The following is a 24,420-nucleotide window of genomic DNA, read 5'->3' as shown; positions in this document are numbered from 1 at the left end:
TTCCAAACCAAATGAACTTTTAGGTCACTAACCAGCATGCTGCTTATAGCTTAAGCTTAAGCTATAGTAGAAATGAGGATTTGTTTGGTTTTCTTGTAAACTTACTTCTTCTTTTTTTCTTTTTTTTTTTTTTGCTTGTTTGTTTTTTGGCTGTTTTTCACACACATCTCGCAGCTGAATTAGACACTTATCAGAAAAAGGACAGCAAGGATCACGGGCAGGATCACACAGACTCATTTGCAGTTTTTAATTGTGACACTATTACATTTGCACAATAACTTCACAGTGCAGCGAGTTGCACTGTAAGGCAGCAAATCAGTGAGTGCAATCTAGTATTTTTTCCCTCTAAAATTCCATAAACAAGCCTTCACTTTAGCCCATCTGCAAAATTATGTTCACTCTTTAAAGGCTGAGTAATTAGTTAATAAAAATAATAAATTGGCCAGATTAACCATCAAAAAAATGACAGCTGCAGCCCTCATGAAATGAGGAAAATAATGGAGAAATTCTTCATAGTGGCTGATTTATGATTAGATAGATGCTTATCCAAATAAAAATATAATGACCTAACCTTCAGGAAACCTACAGAGACGGCAAAAAATACATTTTTTAATTCAAGCCATTTATAAGTCTGCTTATATCAAGCTGTTTAATTGAAACCGTTTTTTTAATACATACAAATTTTGTAAATTCTCGATGTCATGTCGTGATTTTTAACGTTTTGCGACGCTTCTAGCGATGCTGAGGTTTTATTTTATAAAACATGACACAGAAGTACCGTGCATTTTGCGTCTGCCTTGACACTGGCTCCGTGATCTGTGCTGTGTTCAAAGCGCTCCCACATCCAGTTGGACTGGAGTGAAGCCTGGAGACAGACAGACAGAGTGCCCTGTCTCCCTCACACATCATTTCTACATGTTTATCTCGTTCCGGCGCAGAAACAACTGATGCTTCAATGAACACGCGGTTTAATTACCTTCCTCTGGATGAAGTTGGACTTTTCTTCTCGCAAAACAAACACAATGTGACCATGTTGAGTCAGTGACTGTATTATCCTTGTCCGATTTCGCAGTACCTTTATTGATCCAGGGAGGAGGGACTTAAGAATGGGCAAACTTCAGTCAAAACATGGTGAGAAATTTTGGAGCTCAAAGTGCTGAATGACAACATTTTTAAAGCATTTCCAGTGTTGTTTTCATATCGTACAAAAAAACTAACGATTGTCTGTTCTGCATCCCTGTTTGTGATGGATCCGAAGCGTGTAAGCGCAGAGAAAACCCTGAAGGTGAGGACGGATCATTTCGTATAATGGGGCTTTATAAATGGTGATGATGTGCTGAAGCATAGTTTGAGCTTCCGCTTCATACCTGCTGATCGGTGTGTTTTCTCCATGTCTCAGGAGACAGTTTTGTAGTGAACGCGTTCCTCCGGAGAGGGATGGAGGAATGTGAGAGGTACAGCGCGACGGATCACAAGCTGAAGAACATGCAGGTACAAGGCTTTTTTTTCCTTTTTTTTTTTTTTGGTCTCTATTTCACGTATATTTTCGCTTTCTTCGTTAGTGACAGCCAACTCAACATCAAAACCATCTTATTTTGACTCCCTGTTTTGATTTACGTTGAACGAAAAGCCATTGAGTTTTTAATTTTAATCACCTGTAAATGTGTGAAAACACCTTTCAATGCTGACTTCAAAGCATTTTCAAGAGCAAAACAAAAAAAATTAGCATTCAATAACAATCAATGTAGCCCTATGATTTATTTTGGCACAGAGGAGCCTTTAATCCTGTTCTGCCTGAATGGGAAAATGCTGGCTGCTACTCTCCGAAATAATCATCACACCCTTTTTGTTAAGCTGTGCAACATTCCTGTTGGTCTAACAGTTTCACATTGACAAAAATAATTTATTGTCAGGGAAAAAAAAGGTGTGCCAGGTGTGTGCTTGTGTGCTTGTGCATGCATTTGCTGATGGGATGAGTGTCAAGCGCTTCAAAGATGAGCTGAGAACTTCTTGGCATAAGAGGAAGCGATCTGCATTCACAAAGCATGTGTGAAGGCGTGCTGATGCCTTTGCAAAGTTGTAGGTTGTTGTTTTTTCTGTCATGTCTGGCTCTGGCACAACACTGCAGCGGTTATTCCCCTGCCAGCATCATTGGATGGGGTTATGACAGCCCTGAGCCTCGTGTGTGAAACGGCTTGGCAAGGCAGCACGCACGCACACACACACACACACACACACACACACACACACACACACACACACAGACTGGATGGAAAGGTAGTCGTTTCACAGACTGAGGGATATAAAGTTTGCTCTTGTGGCTGCTGGCATCATGACTCAGGGCTGTGTCTTTTTCCTCAATGCCTCCCATTCTAGTGCGGCTCCCAGTGGGCAGCCTTCTGCGGCATAACATTACATCACTTCAATTAGCGTGTCGTTTTGAGGGGTACAAGAGCCCACGAGCTCTCAGACACAAACTGCGAGAAGTTCACGCAGAGGTACTGACAATCTGTGAGGTGGGTGGTTGTAATAGTGGAAGAGTTATAGATTATATCAGGGCTATAAACCGCCCACTCATGGCAAATTAAAAGAGAACTTTACTCTGCTTCAGAGGAGTCTGAGTTCACACTCCCCTGAAGGGAAACCACCAAAGGCATATGCTTGACACTTATTAGTAGGCGGGTCCCACCCTTACTTCTATGAAAGTCATGCCCCTGATTTATTTTGCGTCATTCGTTGGTTGCATTAGAGGCTCGTTCACGGACCACAACTGGATAACTATCAGCTTTTAACCAGCCAGCCCTTTACTTTTCCTGCTTTCCTCGAGACTAATGTAAGATCGACTGAGAGGAGGTGAACAGTAAAACGCAGTCACATCTGTTACAACATGTGCTCATGAAAACAGTATAGAAATATTGCTTTGTGAAGAATGGCTCAACTTCACGCTGGATTTTGAATGGCACATGAGCAAAATGTGAATAATAGAATACAATGCTTGTATGCAGGATACAGAGCAGAGCTGAAATAATTAGAGGGTGAACTGATCAGGCCACTGACAGAAAACTAATTGACGACTGCTTTGATGATTATTTTTCAAGTCTTTTTTCAGATTTTATGCTTTTCTTTCTCTGATGTGACATAACTTAGACAAAAACAAGCAATCTGAAGACATCTCTTTGGGCTTTGGGAAATTGTAATGGCTATTTTTGCAGATTGACCAATAGTGAAAATATAGGTTAGCTGCAGCCTTAATGCAAAGTATCAAATGCCAAACAATCCAGTATCATGAATGGAATTGATGTTATAATGATATGTGTTGCTTATATGCTTGCTATTGTAGAGAGCAGAGGCAATATGTGACTGCCTGCTCGTTAGTAGTGACAGCTCTATTCATGTTGTTTGAAATGAGCCTGTGCCTACATTAATGTACAGCTAGCTGATATCCCCGGGGATGCTTTTGATGCCGTATAGTTTCCCATCTATCGGCATGACTTTCAACACAGACAGAGTTTATCTCCACTGTAAGACAGCACCACCATTTCCACATTTGATCCCATATACCATTAATTAATTCTTTGCTAGGATCGCATTACATTGTCCCATTTCCAGATATGATTATTGGATTATGGTTTCTTAGATGTCTGGGGTTTAGACCAAGATTAAACAAGTCCAAGTCAGATAGAAAATAGCAGTAATTATAGAATTTTTTTAAGGGGATTTGAAGTTTTTAGACCAATTTCAGCCACATTTTCTTCTCCTGAATGTTTTAGCTTATGCTTCTCACCAGATAGTAGTTTTTCCACTTAGTCGTGGTTGATGAGCAGCAGGGACAGTTAAAATTACTTATGATTTGGTACAGGAGGAGGTTGGCCAAACACACTGTTTAGCTCTGACCATCCCCCTCCTCATTGTCAAGGGGGGGGGGGTAGGATTCCTGAGCTGTCTGGCTGCGACTTCAAAGCGCAGAGCTGGGAGTTATAAAAGGGCTCTGATATCAGTGGAGCCTCCGAACCCTCACCCCTCTATCCCCCTGCCCCTGTCCTGGGGGATGGGCTGAGATGGAGCACAACCACGGGGAGGAGTGGGGGGGACAAGCGCTAACATAGCCCGTGCCCAACATCAGTTTGTGTAAACCTGTGATTGTCCTCAATAAATCAGTCAATTCTATTCAACACATTCTGAATGCTTTGCCGCGCTTTAACAAGAAATAACAAAAGATCAAAGGACGCACAGGCCTGTTTAAATATTGATATTGGTGCAAACCATGTTTCAAGACTGCAGCTGGTAAGCTGCCCTCAGTATGTAACGCTATAGGCTCTTAATGTGTCATCTGCGTGGACAAAGAGAGCGTGATTCAGCAGGATGGCTTGGCTCATCCGGCCTAGATTTTGACACTTTGTTGCAGGTGTTCAAGACAAGTCTTACCTGTCCAAGCACCTGGTGCAACGTAGAAATATTACAGGTGAGATCAAAGTGGCAGTCCACAGGTTGAGTCACCCACCAAAAAATGAGCCCAGTCTGTAGTTATTGAATATGTAAGATGCAGAAAACTCCTAACCCTGTACTTATCCACCCTTGTGTTCATTAGTGGAAGAGCTCTGTGAAGGTTCACTGTGTCTCACCTCTGGAAACATCAACACATCAACAGTCCAGACCCTCACGCACACAACCTCAGTGCTTCATTCTGGAGCTTCAAACAGACATGCTCGGATGCCCAAATAATGACAGGCTAATTCGGCCTTTCAGCACCATCTTTTGTCTCAAAACTTCCCACAGACTTGGCCCGTGAGGAGGGAGTGTGTCAACATTCTAAATTCCACAACAAAGACCTTTATTATTCCGCTTTGAAAGGTTAATGATATCACACTTGAAGTAAAAAGGCTCGGTTAGGGATTCGGTTGGATGTAATGATGTGCCAAAAGCTCCGAGACGCAAATTTATTTTGACTTTCGGAGAGTTACACAGCACTCACTCCTCAATAATAAATTTAGTTTAAGAGCAGAGTTCCCAAGCAGCTCGCTAAACCAACTTTAAGCTAATGTTTTTTTAACATTCATTTGGAATCTGTGAATAAGATTTTCCCCTTATATAAAAATCCTCATTTGGCGATCCCGCTCAAAATGGATGTTATGTTTGGACAGTTCCGCCGCTGGGCATTTGGGTATATCTTCTCGTCACCATGTTAATTTTGAGTGAGCAGTATTTGATTTGGATCTGACGCTGGGATGTCTGGGTAGTCTTAAGGCTGTGACCCTACACGACATTTCAGTGCACGGCCGCAAGTTTCAAACTGAGGTCATTTCTTTTGAGTTTGGAGTTGTGTGTGTGCTGGATACGCTGGTCGTGCAGCTCCTGAAGAGTACTTGAAGACTTCTTTCACGAGATGTTCTCGCCAGAAACATCTCGTGATTTTTCACCTCCGCCTCTCTTACGTCTGCAAATGACAAAAAAAAAAAAAAAAAAGGAAAAAAAGGAGCGTGACGCTGATGCGGCACTAGCAGGGAGCAATAGATGGTGGAGAGGAGACAAAAAGGTGTGCTCATATATGTACTGCTTTTGAAGGGACTTGAAGGCATTTGGAGAGTTTGTTTTTTTCCACCTCTCTTTTTTTTTTTTTTTTTTTTGAAATTGGCTTCACAAGAAGGCGAGCTGTGAGCCTTCATCTCTGAATGAAAAGCATGTGGCTGGCATCCAGAACAGCGGGGTCTTTCAGCACGGCCCCGGCAGACATCTGTTCCTGGTTTGTACAGCAAAATCCTGGAGCAGGGAGAGGGGCTGTGGTGGAAATGGGGTGGGAGAGGGTGGCGGGGAAGAGGAAAAGAGGAGGAGGAGGTGGGAGTTTAAGGGTGTTTCTTTTTTTCATGGGGGAGATATCTGAGGGGTTTTAAGAGTAGTGGGGGAAGGGGCGTAAAGGGAGAGCCTCATCGGCCCCGTCCACTGCATTGTTGAGATGACCATTGCGCTCATCTTCAATATTAACTTGTAACAGCTGTTAAACATGCAAATCACGCCCCTCTTTTAGGCCTTTTTTTTCTCTCTGGGTTGCCATTTGCCCAGAACAAACATTCACTGCTCCGTCAGTGTAAACATCATCACCTGGTTGGCTCTGACAGCCGTCACAAGTGCGAGATGCTTGTTTTATCCATTCTTTCATGTTGGAGTGTTTCAGTGTGTATCACCACATGGCTTCGCCTGTGAGTCAGAGGTTGAGTCCCTCTCTCGCTCTCTGTATGTGGATGAGTGAGAGGCAGAGAATGGTTTGTGTGGCCTGTGCCTAACGGAGAGAGACATTCAAACACTGCCGGCAGTGTTTATTTTTCTTCGGATATTTATACTGTTTGAAGGACTTTGAAGCAGTTTCCTCACTTTCTCATTCAAATTTGCCTGCGACCTGCACTCATGAAGGGAGCACGCCGTCTCTCTGGCCGTCAGGAGGAATCAAAGAGCCATCAAACATGTCACACAGACAAGCTGAGGCCTTTAGCTTGAGGCCAGTTGTTTGTTTTTCCCAGTTGGTAATCTAAACATTGACAAGCAACGATTTAACCATAAGATATAAGAATAATTTTGATGGTGCATTGACTTGTAATAGGGAGAATGGTGCCTCTTTCATTGCCCCTCTGTTCCCTGAATGCCTGTTCTTGAACTATGTAACTTGGGTTACATTGATCTTGTGTGAGCGGTGTGTAACGCTCAAAGTGTGTCAGACAAAGCTAGCTCCGTATTCTTAGTATGCGCATCATGGCAGAGGCAAAGAGATTGGAGAGGAAGCTTAGAAGAGAAAAAGAGAGCGCGACCACACCTTCACACCCAGGGGTGTGTGGACATGGGAGGACAGCCGAGAACAGGCACTCAGCTGTGGGCACGGGTCCCACCGACCTCCCTCGCTCCCTCTGGTTCTCCTGCAGAGTACCAGGCGTGTGGAGAGTGAGCGAGAGGCCAAACTAGAAAACTGAAGTTGCACTGTTCAATGTATATTATGTGCAATTTAGCCAATAACATGTCGCCAGCCACATCTTTTTCGATTACGCACATAACCTGCATTCAAACACGTAGCAAACAATGAATGGACTTCAAATGCTGGCAGTGTTTTGGCAAAACTGAAACATTTTTGTCCTGTAACATCCTGTAATATCACACTATCCTGTCAGAAGGCCTGGTTGTTTGGCTTCCGACGACATCTTTGCCAGTTCCACGTCCTTCAGCTTGTCAACAAAAGCATGTGTGCAGCTGTCTATGGGAGGCAGGGATCAAGGCGCGATTTGCATTTACAACAGTGTTAAAGTGAATTGCACTCTATTGGGTGCCAAGTTGAAAAAAAAATACCCATATTCATGCATAATGTTGCTGTAAAGGCATAGTTCTACATTTTGGGAATATACACTTCTTTGCCGTCCTGCTGAGAGTTAGATGAGAAGATTGATACCACTCTCATGTCTGTGCAGTAAATATGAAACCAGCCGCTTAGCTTAGCATTAAGACTGGAAACGGGGGGAAACAGCTAGACTGACTCTGACTGCAAAAGGTGCTTTCAGACAGCAAGCTACCTCAGAGCCTACCACCACAGGCTGCTGCTGCTGTCTGTCCACCTAATATAACCTCATCACACAGCTAAGCAGGTTGTAGTCACAATATGACACAATTAATCATGCAAATTTTGCTGACTAATTTCATAAACATTGTTTATCATCCCAGACTGTCATAAACTCCAGTGGCAAAGTGCACATTCTGACCGACGGTAGCCCTGTGTGAAAAATCAAAATAGACGTATAAAGTAACAATTGCTTGTTGTCTGGATCGTTTGGTTTTAAGGGGACAACATTGCGACAGCATTTGTCGTACCATAACATCATTTTATGACATAAGTAAACATTTAGATTTCTCCTTCAGCTCAAAACAGTAGTATATATTTAGACGAGAAATGACACTTGCTCAACCTCCTTCATTATTGGAGCTCTTATCTGCAGACGTATAGAATGAATCTCACCTTTGTAGTTATCTCAGCTCCCTCATCTGTGCTTTGAAGTCCCTGCTTTTCATGATATTTATGAGATATCTGTTTGTGTGCTTCAGAGAGATCGGTGTAGCTTTACAGGACCAGATTGCTGCGAGTCATCAGGCGTGCAGTTGTACGTGAATATTTCAACTTCCTGAATGGAGCCCATACCAGGTGTTCAGTGACATTACATGACCTAGACGTGCATGGTCACTGATGACAGCAGGGAGACCTCACTTCCCCTTCATTGGATAGCGTGCTGGTGGCTGTTTGGGGCAAGCCCCGCCGAGGGTTAACACTGGTCTGTGTCTTTGCTCTCACTCCCTGCCAGGGGAAAGAAAATACCTGAAGCTGGAGCCCAGTGCTTAGCACTGACATTTTTGGCAAAGGCTGCTGGATCCAAGTCTGTGTTTGATCTTATGCTTCCCCAGCCAAGTAAAACACCGGGAGACTCAAAGGTTATTACATTTTAGTGTGTAAGGTATGTTTCCACATAAACCCTTGTTCCCCCTTAGAAAGCTTTAGCTCGTTTCCAAGTGGACTTCATTTCGCAAGCCTTAGAGCAGCCAGGGGAATATCATATTTTTTCAGTTATGATTGTTGGTGGTGTTATTATATGCTGTCATTACAGTCATTGTTAATTGATTACACTGTTTAAATGACAAATTCACTGAGTATATTTCATGTGAGGAGCTTGGGGAGGACAGTGGAACCTTCAGAGTCAATGCGTAACTTCTACATATACAGCTTAACATGATCGGAAGAGACACTGCGGATCTATTTTGTTCAATATTTTGTTGCCTTAAATATTTGCAGATTGAAAGGAATACTGAGGTTTGGGCTTGTTTGTTTAAAGAGGACAGGGGATTCCTCTCTTGGACATGAGATTGTTATCCTATGAATTCAACCAGTGGAAACTTGAGATTGACTCCACAAAGGTCAGAGGCTAACTTGACGTATATTCCACAATACAAGCAGAGGGGGAACAAAGAGTGCAGCACAATAGCAGCTATGAATGACTTGGACCATAAATCTGTGCCATCAATGCCTCTATTTATGTTGCATCTCCTTTTGGCCCACTGGTAAATAAGATTCACTCTGTGTTCTTAAAAAAAAAGAAGCCTTTGGAGTCACCCCTCAATGCTTCGCAACTTCATCCTTGCTCCACATTCCTAAACCTGACGCCCTGCTAGGTTTGAGACCGGAGAGTCAAGCACCACCCACCACAAACCCTGGCTTCCTGTATGCTAAAAAAAAAAAAAAAAAAACACAGGCCAGTGGAGGGCACTCCATGCTGCTGGCATTGTTACTCTTTGTGATGCTCTGTGGTGTCTGATGCTGTGGTATTCTTTGCATATAGATCAAGCATGACATTTGAGATTATGAGAGCATCGGCATGATTTGGAGTGTTTCTTCCATGAGGAGCCAGTGCCTTAAATTCATTTGATGTTCAAGAACCTTGAAAAAGATGTGGAACTCATAGCAGAACTGTGTTCAGAGGTGAACAGACTTTACACAATATCCATCTTCCCGTCTTCCAGTTTCATATACAGAATGCCATAGCACAAGATTTATCAAACACACCCAAACCCAGACCCCTGAGGAGTTAGGCATCTTTCTCTGTGCTCTGAGCTGAGCCTCCCCCTCTTTGGGACCCCAAGCCTGCACATGTGTAGGTATCGCTATTACTCAGCTCATAAAACGCCACAGTCCCATCTGAAAGTGGTTAGCTGTTGAAACACACTAGCAGCTTCAAAGCTTGGATCCAGGCTCTGCAGACAGCACAGGCCTGGCCCTCCTTCTGCACATCAGATTCCGCTCCGATGGGGAATGGCTGCAAAGTTGCTTTTGTTACACAAACCTGTTCCCGTCATCAAAACCCTCAATGGGTCTCCGTTGAGAGGAAGTGGTTTATTTTTGTCATGGGTGGTAATTTTTCAGGGGGAATTTAATTTGGTAAAAGAATGATTGCGGAATGATTCTATGAATATGTACAGAAGACATAAGAATTCAGCGGTTCTCACAGTCTGTCGTGGTGTATTTCTATACCCAAACACCTTTTGTGCTCTTTCTATATGTGACAGAAAGGGAGGGAGAGGATGAAACAGTGCTGAAAGAGGCCACTGTTCTCATTTCCTCTGAAGGCAGCCTTCTTTTCTTCCCCCACCCATTTCTTTCCTGAGCCCCGTCCACTTCAAAAGCTGACCTGGCCCTGTCTGCCATGTAACTTGTTTACCTAAAGGCTCATTTCAAATAAACAGCAGTTCTCCTTGGGATGCCTGCCCCCCTCACTGAGAGCCTTTCAGACACACCATCTGCTCATAGGAGGTGCTTCAGAAAGAGAACACACTCTTCTAAATCAGGATTTTATTTCATGATATTGCTGCTAAGTGACCTTTGTAGCATTACAAAAAAACCCCAAAACCCTCAGCTTACAGTGATCAAAATGTATTTAAAAAGAACAAAAAAGCCTTTCGCTCATAGAAAATCTGCTCCTGAAAGCTGGTGGCACAATGAAACATTCTAGGCAGCAGAATTGCCTTTAAATGAATACAGCAAAGTTCTCAGACATAGTAGCTCTGCAAGGTCTTTCTCTATAACCTGCAGCTACTTCATTGTGTTGATAGGGGCTGACTGATCCTATCACTTAAAGAATGCCAGTGTATCAGAATATCTGAACTTTGACCCACAGTGTCATGTGCTTGGCTTTGAGAACCGCTCTGTCATGGCACCACCTGATTATCTCATAGCGTGTAAGGTGTAACTGCACATCAGCCCCTTCTGCCTTTGAAGCATGAATTGTCTTTCAAGGACTTTTATCAAACATCGAGAGTCACACTTAATGCTTTTAAGTGGACCGCCTCCAGACTTGTCGTGTGATCGAGAACAAGACTCCATCAGTCTTGTAGCTTTGCATGTGAGATAAGATAAGAATATACAAGTTGAGCTGAGCTAATGCAGCTCATGTTTAAGTGCTCATGCTCACTTCATATAGCCTCACAGCTATGGTTTCCAGTAATTATGGCTGTGAAAGTAGCAGCTCTCTGTGCACTCTGCTGAGCTGCCCTCTGCACCATAGCCTTTTGATCTCTGCTTGTGCCATGGATGAATTACGTTGCAGAATTTCACACTGGGGAACAGTGTTTCAGACACACACAGCTAGTCTGTCAGGTCACTAACGTGCACACATGGCAGCTTCAGCCCAAAAGGACAAAGCACAGATATTGCACTCTTGCAGACTCTGGCCTCAGAATCTTTACTTGGCATATTTCTGCAATGTGTCACAATTAAAAATTATAATTCATGGTTTGCACCGTGAGGCTTTTAAATTCTTGTCTTGCAGCAACGTTTTCAAAAGTAATTCATCATACGCATGCCCTCACATCCTTTTTATTTTTTTGACCAGTAATTTTCTTTGAGAATAATTCAACAGAAATATGAATGAGCTTTGCATGATGTTGGTGCATCAGTAATTGGCGCATGTGCTACTTTCTTCTTTTCTACATCTCATCTGTTCCTCTTCAGCTTTCAACTTTGTCCCCTTTTTCATGGGAAGTTGTGTCTCATATGCCAAATCATTACAGCCAGTGGCCCTTTAGCAACGATCCATTTCACATATCCAGGTTTCCTTCACATCATCTCTGGATCGTGGAGTCTCCTCTGCTTCCTGAGCCCAGCAGGAGTGTATTTTTAGGAATCCTTAGGAAAACACTTGGTGTTGACCCTGGGATGACCCCCTGTCCAGTTCCAGGCCTGTGAGGAACTTCACAGCTTGGAATTAAGCCTGTTCTTGCAGTGTCAAGAATTCTTGTGGTCTTTGAGACTGGCAATCCTTACTGGCTGGAGGAGACAGCGGTACCGGACAGTCAGAGAGAGTTACACAACAACACAGAGAGAGACAGGAGCTAAAAGAGGAGCGGCCACTTTGAATATGCAGCGGTTATTTTTTCTGCATGTCAGATTTAAGATATTTAGTGTCAAAAACTGCAGCAGTCTGCAAAACCAAGACATTTTTTACCCAAACAATGTTGGCAGGGTGGCCTCGAGCCTTAAATATTCCATAGTAAGGAGGAAAGGTACCAATTATGCAAACCAGTGGTGTCTCTTAGGACCTGAGGTTTGGCAAGAGTCATTGGGAATAGTTAGGCTATAGCAGATGAGTTATTAGGGGCCCTGTCTGTGTGCTTGCTTGTCTACCTTGGTTATTTGTTGCATCCTACTGCACTGAACTCTGTATTTTGGCTGTCTCTGGCCAGCAAGCCTGATTCCCTCTGAAGACTGAATGAAATAATAGTACAGTACAACGGCCGCCCGTCTCTGTTTGCCCTGTGTGCCTCCCAGATGGATATGTTGAGAGTTCATGCTACATTACTGGCTGATTGGTCACCGCCGCAAATGCTCCTCTTATCGTGGTCAGTCATATGGATCGGTACTTCTCTGTGTAAGTTACCCAAAGGGAGCAGTAACTAGTGGACTGTAGAGCTGTGGTTTTGACCCTGAACCTGCTTTTATCCTGACGGAAGACATGTTCAGGAAGCCAGCAGGCAGCTCTTCCACCAGCCCACCAGCCTTTAGCAGCAGGAGTGCCCCAGATTTAAGTGAGCAGCCAAAAAGTTGTCATGGATTACATCAGGGGTGCCCAAACTTTTCCCTTGGAGGACCACACCTGAAACTTAATGGTGGGACAGGGGCCAAAAGCAAACACGTGCACTGTTGCTTTGTTAAGATACAAAATAGTACTGAGATCCTAAGTTCCCTTAATTGACTGATTTCCTGTGTGAAGTGTTACTCTGGATTAAAAATTAAAAACTGTCAAGTGTTTATTCGATACACAGCTGAAATACTTTGTAAAAACTCAGGAATGATTAACAGTAGTGAACACTTGAAATAGATAATGAGCTGTAAAATAGTTAAAAGTTACACACTTCAATTTTATGTAAAGATTATTGCAACAATACCCACTTAACATGCAGCTTCGAATGCATTTACACTAGCGTATCTGGAACATGACAGGTGGTGCTGATGAAGAGGTACTTCATCTGACAACACTGTGGGGTTACGTCAGACGAAAAGGTTGGGAACCACTCTACATGGGCAGTGATGCTTCTCTTCCACACTGGCGTGCAGCTGTCCCTCCCCAACATGGTTTGTTTACATTTCTCAGTCACCCACAGGAGCACTATAACGCCTGCAGCTCCACCAGCCTCCAACCACAGAGCCTCGCCCCTATGAACTGCCAGGCCTGCTTTTCAAAGCTGTGACTCAAATCCTTTGCAGCTTAACAAAACGAGCAGTGAAAACACTGGCGTTGGTGGTTATCTCACAGGTGAGAGCAATTATAACTGACATTTCAATACAAGACAGACAGCTGCAACCTGACGCTAACTACAGTACACAACAAGCGCTCTTAAAGGTGAGAGTGATTGTGTTGAAATGGTTTTCTCCCAGCAGAAGAGGACAAGGTGGAGAGGTGCTTACAAAGCCTTGTTGACTGTAACTGACAGGCCATCAGTTTGAAGAGCTGATTTATACTAAACCCCCTGGCTACGTGAGATGATTGCAGCTGATCGCTTTCAAATGCTGCTCGGCTGGACACTTGTGGAGGGTGATACGTGACTGCGTGAGAGGTGGAGTCGCTTTGGACCATAATGGGATTGGCATTGCAGCCACCTCACCCACAACCTGGCATTCTCAGATCCAGTGTGTTGTTTAAAGGGCCTGTGGAATGTGGAACAAATCCCCTCAGCTTTATCGGCCTGGGCGCGCTCCCCATTGGCCGGGCTTAAGAGCCAGGGGCCTGCGCGGGAGCTTACAGAATTTCACATGGAGGCCAGAAACAGAGGAACATCCTGTTTGAGTCTAACCGCCTGTCCCACACTTTGCTTTGATATGCCGTCGCCTTGTGCACTCGCTCCTTTCTTGTTTGTCAGGTTGTGAGTGCCTGTTTGAAATCTGGACTGTGTATGTCCCGTCTGGTTTCTGTGTACTTTTTGGCATCTGGGGCTGCAGCATATGATTCATTTTAAAGCTGAAATAATTCATCAGTTGATCAATTTGAAGGAAAATCTGTAATCTATATAGTTTAAGCAATTTACTAAGCACATTTGCCAAAACATTTGCTGGCTCCAGCTTCTCACGTGTGAGGACGTGGGTTTTGGACTGTTTAAGATGTCACATTGAGCACTAGGGAATTGTTACAGGCTTTTTCTTGAGGCATGTTTAATTGATCAATTGAAAATAATATTGATAATGAAAATAATTAGTTAGTTGCAATCATGTAACATTCTTAATGCCATACCCTACTTGAGACATGGACCCTTGAGTTGAAACTTCTCGAGTTTGTAAAGTAAAAAGTCAGCATCACTTATGGTTGGTACAAGAACACATTTTACTAAACTTTTGTTTGAGCAGATCATTAAATATGTGAGTGCATATAACACATGGCATTGGTCATATAAAAGTCCACACAGAGACTATTGCATTACACCAGCAAGCCCTGTTACCTCTGAATTAAAGCAACATGCTCTCTGTTGTGCAGTCACAATGTGTGTGGCACCACAGTTTAAGCCTTACTTCAGGTTTTTTTTTTTTTTTTGGATACTGTGAATCATAACAGGCGCTTTCTGTTGTTCTCTTTCCAGTAACTACTAAAATACATTAACAGTGTTATAATCTCCAACCTCTATTTAATACATTTGCTTAACCCAGATTCATGTTTGTGATTCCAGTCACTGGTATGAAGCACATCGTGTCCAGTACAGTACAGTAGCTGCCTGTGTGACAGCTGAGAGGAGGGCATGACATTACATCAGACTCCTATCAAAGCCCGCTTTAATGAAGGCAAGCTGATTACAGCACCGGTGACAGATGCAGGGTGGTCAGCCAGTGATGCTAATCTGTGTTTATGCCATCCAGCAGGTCATAATCAAAGTGAGAGAAAGATCAGCGATAGGGTGAGGAGCGGCCTGGAGGGGCATGCAGAGTTTAGGAGATAGTCTCTCCTGATTGAAGGGGAGCGGGTGACTTTCAGTGGTTTACGTGCTGCTCTTACATAGACGGGCAAGCATGCTCATCTCCCCCCACAGCTGTTGTTATACTAGGACCGAAGAGACTTCGCCCCAGTGATTCATGTCCTGCCAAGGGAGAGGTCTTGCCTCCTGTTTGACCTCAGAGAGAGTCCTGCTACCCTGAAAGAGCCATATCTGGGCCATCTTGGCCACATGGGGCCAGTCCAGATGACAGGATGGCATTCTGCTCTGATCTCATTTCCATTCATAGAAAGACATGTCACAACACCCTGATACATAGATAAAATACCCTGATTAGTGGACAAAGGCATGTTTTAGTTATCTAATAATTGCAAGCATAAAATCATAAAAACATGCTTTTAGCTCGTGTTTATATTGTGATCACGATGAACATTATTATGCAGGCTGACTCAGATCCAGCAGTATACGCAGCACTGTTTGTTTTAATATTGCTACTCAATACTAGCTGGAGCCAATCTGCTCTGTTGACTCTGAGCAACATAATTACCCTGACTTGGACTGAAAGCTGAGGCCCGATGAACCAAAGGGAGAGAGAGCTTTCTGTTCAGGCGGCAAGAGACCAACATATTGTTCTTTTACTGTCTTGCAAGAGAAGAGACAGAAGTTGTGCAACTGGCCTTCTCTCTTTAGCTCCCCATATTTTCAGCCCCAGCCCCTTCCCCTCTCTCCACCCCTCATCTCCCTCTCTGTTACTCTGCCTCTCTTCAGTATAACCACTCACATCTGGTTTTGAGTCAAGGCCAGGTTGGTTTCTACTGGAATGGAGGGCTTTTATTTCTCAATGGCCCCACTCCCTCTCCAGTTTCATTCTGCGGTGAAGAGTATGCAGTTTGTTTACGAACTGGTGTTTCTTTCTTTATACTGATACTACTTAGTCCTCACTTTCAATGACTGGGGAACCCCACAATCATCCCCAATTAATGGCCAGTGGGAGCTAGAGTGCTGGTCGGCTGGTGGTCATCAAGGCTTTCCTGTGGCGCCCTCCCAAGTGTCAGTTCCAGGTGACTTTGTAATTCTTTGTAATTGTAGTTCTCGCAGTGGTAGCTACTCAGTATTTATCTCCCAAGACACTCTTTGCATCAAATTAAGGAAATACTAAATGAGATTGTTGGTTTGGTTAAAAAAGAGAAACACAAACACAGAATTTAACGTAGAGTTGTAGCACCGTCTGTGCAGTAAAAGTCATCTGCGAACTAATTGCGACTTAATATGATAAAGAAACTATCTGAACTATTTCAGAAAACCACATAGTTTCAAAATTACATGGAGGCGCTTCCACACAGTATCCTGTTTTTGCACTTTTTCCAGCATATGTTTGTGCTTGGATACGCATCCAGACATCTGATCAAGTTGCCATATTTTGTACCCCGAGGCCAGAGGAACTGTGTAAACAATCTTCATGTTAGCCTCCCCTATTTTTGAAGATGTGATTTTCAAAATCAGTTGTGCATCATATGGTTTGAAGAATGGACTAAAAGAAGCGTGCATGCTTATATTTAGGGGTTGAGACCGAGGGGGGGAGTGAGAACAAAGATGTGCAGTGTTTTCCAGCAGGAGGATGGGTGGCAGGCAGGCAGAGAGAGAGAGAGACTGCTGGGGGACGTCTGATGTCACCTGGTAGAGAGCTATGAAAGCTTCCCCTGGTTACCCTATCCCACATAAAAGTCTGGCAGTAGGCTGAGGCTTTAGGGAAGCTTGGCAGAACTGCTGCATTAAACAGGAACAAACATCACACACCTCACTGTCTGTCTCTCATGTCAAGGCGTCTGGGAGACAGAACCTGTTTACATGGAGCACTGTCAGCGCATATTTCCAATGCACTGTTTGTTAAGACAACTGAGATCTGATACAGCCCCTTGTCAGTGTTGTTGAAGCGTCTGTCCCACACATGCTCTTTTCCATCTGTCCTCCCTGTACATAACATCACACAGCGTGTAGATGTGTGTATCACGGGTTTCAGGTGTACGCCACCGGTTGAAAACGAGGAGCACTTTGCTCCAAAATGCTAACTTGTTTGCGTAGCCCACAGAGCAGTTTGTGATCTGATAGTGAAAGAATGAGAGCTGCTAGATGCCAGAAAGCAGTTAATTACACATGTGGTGGGCAGATTTGAGAGCCCGACACCGTGGGCGATGTGGATGGAGATGCCATGTGTTTAGATGTTAAACTGCAGACTGCGGTCAGACCCAGCCTGCTCTCTCATTAGTTCCCCCAATGGATGTAATGAGCGTGGAGGTGGTGGTGCTGGTGGTGATGGTGGGTGGAGAACCATGTGTTCAACACAAGCCCTGCTGGTCCCCTCCTTGTGCTCTCAGCAAGACGTCTCCTGATATCTGAATTTTAATTAGAGACGAGATTCGCTCTTGGCAAGTCTGCTGATTGATTTGTTTCATTATATTTAACGGCGAATCCTGTCTTCCATTTAGAGGTGCTTATACCTTGCACTGCACCCTCATGGGAACGAGGATGAGAAAGACTCAATGGTTGTCTTTGATGCTCCTCCGAGCTGCAGAACAGTGCGTCTGTGTGAACTCCTTCTTCTTCTTCCTTACACACTGCCCTTCATTAAGGGACTGGGTACAAAGCGAGCAGATAAAAGCATCCAGTGCAGAAAGGAAACAACAACTTGGCTGCAGAAACCACAAAAAATGGAAACTGTGTGTGTGCTTTTGCGCGGGGATGCACATACACTTGTCTGGTTTCTAGCATGTGTATTTGGTGATTAAAGACTGCAGCTTGTTTGGGGCCCAGGGAGCGGTACCAGTTGTCTCCACCTTTCCCACAAGCCTTCCAGAGTCTGTAAAAACCCACCTCCACCTCTCCCACTGCGCTCACAGGGATTGGAGTAAGCAGAAGATAGGCCATATCTCCACTTTAACAAACCACATCCTCCTCTGCTTCTACTCCTATCTGCTTCTCTCCTTTCCCATCTTTGTTCCTCTTATCTTTCCTTTCCTCATTTGTGCCCTCTTTCGTCTACTCCTTTCTGTCTTCTTTACTCCTCCCGCTTACTTCCTGCACCTCTCCTGTTTCCCTCTCCACCTCTCCCCAAGACTCTACTCCCATTCCTCCGCTGTTTTCTCTCACTGTCTCCGGTGGCCAATTTACAGGGGGGTGTCCGAGTCTTGACCCTGACACTCAACCCGCTCCCCCCCTTCAGCGGTGAAGGTCAGGGCCAGATTACAGGCTGGAGGTATCATCCTCTGAAGTGAGGAATAATGACGGGCTCTGAGATTGTTAAATAGAACCACAGGCCCTGGCGCTGTCATTACTCGGAGAGAGAGGGGAAGGGGAAGGGAAAGGGGGGCTCATTCACCTAAACGCATGCAGATGTTCAGACTCTTGCTTGAGCCTCGGCTCTGTTGAAGGTACATGGAGTTCTTTTGTTTTCTAGCATCTATCTGTTTTTTATTTGTCTCGTTTCAGTGGGCCTCCTTGATTCAATCTGGTGAGATTTCATTTCAAAGTGTGTGTGGAGCAGCTTAGAGGACTGAGAATGACGTAAATAAGATGAATCATTTGTTGTTTAAATACTTGTGGTTTAGGGCCTGTGCTGCACTTAATTTTCATTGTTTCCACAATCCAGTTGTAATTAAAGAATGGCTGTGTGTGTGTGTGTGTGTGTGTGTGTGTGTGAGACCAGTGAGATCCTGCTGCCTTTGCCTCTGTGTGCCTCTGCATTAGCACATGTGTGGGATGGTTATGAATACATTGTGGTTCTGTTTTATTCGGGATATAGATTATTCACATATGACAGGGGAACTTTCCCCCCTTCCACCCCTTTGTCCTGCTTTTGTTTTATGGCCATGGAGTTGTATATTTAATCAGCCCCATCCTATCTGCGTGGAAATTTCCATCTGGCAATTATTCTCCATTCAAAATAAATACGCGAATGCTGCTGAGAGCTCATTGTGGGCTTTGCTTTACATAAACCTAAACTTCACAGAGTCAAGTTTTTACAGTGATGAAATACAACAAAAGCTTTTCCCAAACTCTGGGTGTCTTCCATCAAACTCTCCTCACTGGGTTCCTTGTCAGGCAGGATGAGAATAAACAGGTTGGCTGAGAGAGAGAGAGAGAGAGAGAGAGAGAGAGAGAGAGAGAGAGAGAGAGAGAGAGAGAGAGAGCCCCAGTGATGAAGTGCATTATGGAGTTTTTGATGGATGCGAGGGGTCCGTTTGAAGGGCTTGGAGGAATCTTGAAAGCTTGGCTGTGGCTGCGCTCGCCGTGTCCCAGACAGTGAAACACAATAAGCGTGCAGATGTTCAAAGTGTTTGGCCGCGCCGGAGCCTCCAGCCCTCTCCCTCTCATCTGAGTAGGAAATGCTTTAGCTGGAACTGTTTGTTTTCTCTGTGTCTGTGGTCTGAACTGTAGATTCACTTACATCTCTGATCCCCCCCCCCCCCCTTCATTTCTTTCCTTGTCCCAGGAGTTTCCAAATGGCGAGCAGAAGGAAGGACAATTCACAGATCAACACTGTCCCCTAGAGGGTAGGTTGAGAAGGATGTTTTCTCACTTCGCTCACTGATGCAGTCCATGCTATAACAATCACTGAACACTTGAGGCCACAGAAGACACATCTAATGTTGCATGATAGATGTACGATTCCATAAATAATATAACCTGAAACCTGGCAGATATAGATCTGGATGACATCACTGTATGCATTTATTATTTCATGATACTTCATGTTCAATCAGTATAGCGATTGATGACAAAAAGATTGATGGCCTCTCCTCTGATGGATGCATACAGTGAGTCAGGCTGAACGAGATTAAAGTATTTTATCATCATCACATTTATTTATTTATTTATTTTTTTTTGCTGTATTATTTTACAGACTTAAATGCAGTTTTTAACATGTACATATCACCATGTGCTGCTATTGTGAATAGAAATCCTGCACACTGTACATAATGAATTTAGACATGTTTACATGCATATGTTGTGCATAATCATCCCCTTCATGTACGCATAGTCATTCAGAACTTAGAATAGCTGACCTGTATATAGACTTTAATTAATGTTGTTGGCTCTTGGTGATTTTCATGACCACTGAACTACACAAAGCTTCTGAGCGAGAAATCAGTGTTTTTGTGCTTAAAATGTGTCCTCTTGTGTTGACAGTGGTTCTTCCTCCAGAGAAGGCTGAGGGCTGTGAAAGCTACTTGCAGTACCTGCACTCGGAGGACGGGGAGCGGGAGATACTGAGAGATGTGACCAAAGCTACCGGGAAGAAACGCATCAGTCTGGACGTAAGCAGATATAATACCCTGAAAAAAGGCAGTGCTGTAATGTGGTTTAGTTTCCAAAAACAGTCCAACCTTGATTCCAAAGAGTTGGGACACTGCATGAAACACGAATAAAACAGAATGTAGGCATTTTCTAAACCTTTTTGAAATATCCTCAATGAAAACAGTACAAAGACAATATATATTATGTTTACCTCATCAATTCATTGACTTTTACAAATATATGCTCATTTTGACGTAGATGCAGCAACACGTTTCAAACACGTTGGGACTGGAGCAACAAAAATTCAATATTGACGTGGTGAATAGGCTCAAGCGTATGCAACATGAGCTAATAGTAATTAGATCAATAACTCTGAACTAGCATTGCTTCACATGACAGGGTTTTTGGGGGGGGGGGGGGGGGTCAGAAAAGGTCTCTCTGAACCATTTGCCAAGAGCGAAGAGAACTGGGTGTTGAAACCGTTTTGTGAAAACATTTGAACACAGGTTAGGAAATAAATGCCCAGTGGGTAAGCTCTGTCCGGGCTGCAGCTGTATGTCAGAACATCTGTCTGTATGTTGAGCCTGCTCCAGACCGTATCCTGATTGAATTTAGGGACCAATAAATAGAATAAATAGATTGTAATGTTTATACTTGTGCTTTAATAAACTGCTTAGATCTGCCCTTTGGTGATCACTCCTGGTTATGTGAGCTTAGGAGATATTATAGAACCATAAAGGGCTGCCTCTCTCCCTGGGGTCTCCTCCCTTGTAAATGCTCACTGCCTTTCACACAGTGTCAGCTCTCCACCGTGCCTGCAGCAGGGGCTCTATTCCAGATGTTTATTTTTCCAATTATGGCCATGTTACTAGATACATCTGAATCAACGTTCCTGCCAAAAAGTTGTAACTGAGAATAGTGGTTGTGCTCATTTTTCCTGGAGGACGGTGAAAAGACAAGGTCATAGTGGTCTTTTTCTTCTTTGCTCCGCTGACACAAAGTAAAGGCAACTGATAAGTGATCTGCTGGAAACCGGAGTTTCAGTTGGCCTCTGCTCTTTTGTTCTCAAGATGTATGAAATCATGTAAAGGGATTTTTTGAGTCCAGCACTGTTTTTTGCAGGGGAAGGCTGCCTTTAAACACGCCTGCTGATTAAGTGCACACTGATTCATGCAACGCTTGATTTGATGTGACCAGAGGGGATAGTGTCATGAATCTTTCTTGTTAACAGTAAATTCTCATGAGGAATGAAGGAAAACAACACTGAAACGCCTTTCGAAAAATCTTTACAAATCACACTGAAGACAGCGGCGATGACGGTGAAATGGGACACATGCTACTGCGCCCTGGTGTCATAAATGCTGCCGTGTCTTTGACGTACTGTGGAAGGACTATGGCTTTACTGGTGACTGGCAAAAAAGTTGTGGATTGAAACTGTTTATGTGCTGAAAGTATGATTAAGTACATGTTTGTATCCACAGGACTTGGAGTGTGACGTTTCTGTGGAGGATGACAACCGCCAGGAGTGGATCTTCACTCTGTATGACTTTGACAACAGTGGGAAAGTTACAAAAGAGGTGTGTGTGTGTGTGTGTGTGTGTGTGTGTGTGTGTGTGTGTGTGTGTGTGTGTGTGTGTGTGTGCGCGCGCGCGCGTGTGTGTGTGTGTGTGTGTGTGTGTTAGTTGTCATTCCTAGGACTACAGACTTGCTAAGTGTCTTTTATGTCACTATAGGACATGTCCAGTCTGATGCACACAATCTATGATGTAGTGGACGCCTCTGTGAACCACTCCTGCCATAATAAGAGCAAGACTCTGCGCGTCAAACTGACAGTCACTCCAGAGCCCAGGTGCCACAGGAGAGAAACAGGAACAGGTACATGACCATGAAAACAGCATCACACCTCTGACAAGATGTATTCTCTCTGTATGCTGTGCGGCAACTCAGTATCCCCGATATTTGTTGATTTCAGGGATAGTTTTGACTCCTGATTCATAGTCTGCAAATCCTAGTTATTATTCTATAAAATACAAACAAATCATCTAAATTGTGATGACTTCTTGCATTTCCTCTGAAGGCTTACTCGGTTTAGGTTGTGCAAAACAATAAAAGTAGCAAACTGTAATGGTGCAGCATGTGAAAAAAAACAGCCACTGAGTGTTTCAGTTTGCAAGCCTGGATGTTGCGTAACACCTTTTCCTGATCTGAGTTCTTGTACCTTCCCTCTTCAGATCGCTGTCATCAGGAAGAGGGGCGTTCATCTGACAAGCGGCTGTCCTCCTACATCAGGTTAGTACACATCAACTGTTCTGCGCTTAGATGCTGATCCTTGTGTGTATTGTAGTAATTTAGTCTTCTCATTTGTCCACTAATTGTGAGGGTTTTGCACATTTTTAGCAGCAGGGGGCAGAGCAATGAGATGACAGCTGAGGGTCAGCATTACTGTGTGGATGAGAACACAGAGAGAAGGAATCACTACCTGGACCTGGCTGGTATAGAGAACTACACCTCCAGATTTGAAGGTAAGTGTCTTTCTCTATGCTGACGCACAGTGGAAACAGCAGCTCAAAACCCAGTGTTATACTACAGCTACTGACCCTGTGTCTCTTCTTTGTCTTTCAGGGACCACCCTTCCCTTTCCACCTCAGGAGGCTCATGGTCGGAGTTCCCAGAGCCAGAGCCGATCACGTTCCCAGGAACCAGAAACCCAAGTTGTTAACCAGCGCCGCTCACAGGTCATCAGCGATAGCTATAACCCTACAGAGTCTCGAAGCAAGGGTACACAATTCCTCAAATCCCCCAAGGGAACCTACAGGGGAGGTGGAGGGAATAACGGGGGCAGCGGAGGTGGCAAATCCACTAAATGTCACGGCTATCACCCGCCTGTGCAAACCATGCTGCACAGTGGGAGCGCAGCAGGACACGGGGGTCAGGATGTGTACCACTTGCCACACCAAACCCAGTCCTCCGGCCACCATCAGCACCCTTTGCAATACAGTCACAGCAAACGGCTAAGAGCAAAAACCCGAGAGGCCATGTCCCCATCCAAAACCCCACTGTCGCCTCAGTCCCACCCCCAGCAGCAACCCCCTGTGCCCTCTGTACTGCCAAGCCTGGAGAGAGAGCAGGCGTCCGGTCCACCTGGGAGCCCAGGGTTTGTGGTTCCTGTGGTCCAGCGCCATGAGCACCACCATCACCACGAACACCACCACCACCATCACTACCATCATTACCATCAGACATGACCGCCTTCAGTGTGCTGTGACTGAAACTGTACAGGACCAACCACAACCAACCACACCAGTCTGAGGGACTAAACGTCATCCCACGGGAGTTTCTCACGCTCTGTCCAGGATCTTTTCATTCTCCTCTTGCAAGCTATACAGATATATCCTGAGATTAGATGTATTGAGGAATGTATAGTGTGATGGCAGATGATATTGGACCGGAAGGATGTTTTTCTGAAGTTACTGTGTAATAACAAAAGATGTGTGGCACAGTTTTGAAGTTTTCGTAGATTCTCTGATGGGACTGCTGTGATTGTTACCCATGTTCAGCAAGGGCACAAGATGCCAGGAAAGAACATGTCAGAGGGCTTTTGATGTGACATCCTTTCCCTTCTGATACTGTTGGTTGAAGTCCCTGGAAGCTATATGTCAAGAGTAGGTGTGTTGTTCTGTGTGAGACCTTTCCAAAACATGGATCTCAGGTGTAAAGGTGCTGCTGCTCTCAAGCTTTTCACAGAGGCTCCTTCCTCAGGGAGGCCTGATGTGATGTGGACTGAGGGGTTTCCTGTTTGTGTGTGTCGGGGGGAGTATATGAAATCACCACTGCCAGTTTTAATGCAAAAATATCTCGCTATATGTATAAAAAAAATCTATATATGTAAACACATTTTACTGTATAATTATTATACTGTATATGCATATTTCACCGTGGATATAATTATGCATATATGTATTTTGTCTTTTATATATTTTAATAAACGTTATATAGTTCACTTATATTATTGCCGTGAGTTTGTGTCCTCTGTTCATTACCCACTTGATTATGGTGCATTTGCTGCCCCCGTGTGGTGAGAAGCAGAACAACATCAGCACAGAAGCACACAGTATGATAATACGATAAGTAGAAGGTAAC

General features: G+C 44.1%; 1 protein-coding gene across 2 annotated transcripts; it reads left to right on the top strand.

Annotated features, from left to right (window-relative positions):
- Positions 1–846: 846 nt before the first annotated feature.
- Positions 847–24,283, top strand: nkd2b (NKD inhibitor of WNT signaling pathway 2b). Of its 2 annotated transcripts, none has more exons than XM_076736199.1 (10): positions 847–1,131; positions 1,259–1,285; positions 1,400–1,491; positions 19,475–19,535; positions 20,173–20,300; positions 21,762–21,857; positions 22,014–22,155; positions 22,512–22,569; positions 22,678–22,802; positions 22,903–24,283. In XM_076736199.1, the coding sequence occupies exons 1-10, from the start codon at positions 1,107–1,109 to the stop codon at positions 23,523–23,525; spliced, it is 1,377 nt and encodes a 458-aa protein (XP_076592314.1). In that variant the 5' UTR covers positions 847–1,106; the 3' UTR covers positions 23,526–24,283. The 2 variants fall into 2 exon arrangements, with proteins under 2 accessions (XP_076592314.1, XP_076592315.1); XM_076736200.1 differs by having other exon boundaries at positions 993–1,131; positions 22,681–22,802; positions 22,903–24,277.
- Positions 24,284–24,420: the final 137 nt, after the last annotated feature.

Source organism: Chaetodon auriga, chromosome 8 (genome assembly GCF_051107435.1).
Source record: "Chaetodon auriga isolate fChaAug3 chromosome 8, fChaAug3.hap1, whole genome shotgun sequence".
NCBI classification, from domain to species: Eukaryota; Metazoa; Chordata; class Actinopteri; order Chaetodontiformes; family Chaetodontidae; genus Chaetodon; species Chaetodon auriga.
The sequence above is the reverse complement of the archived record's forward strand: the minus strand, read 5'-3'. Positions and strand labels throughout refer to the sequence as shown.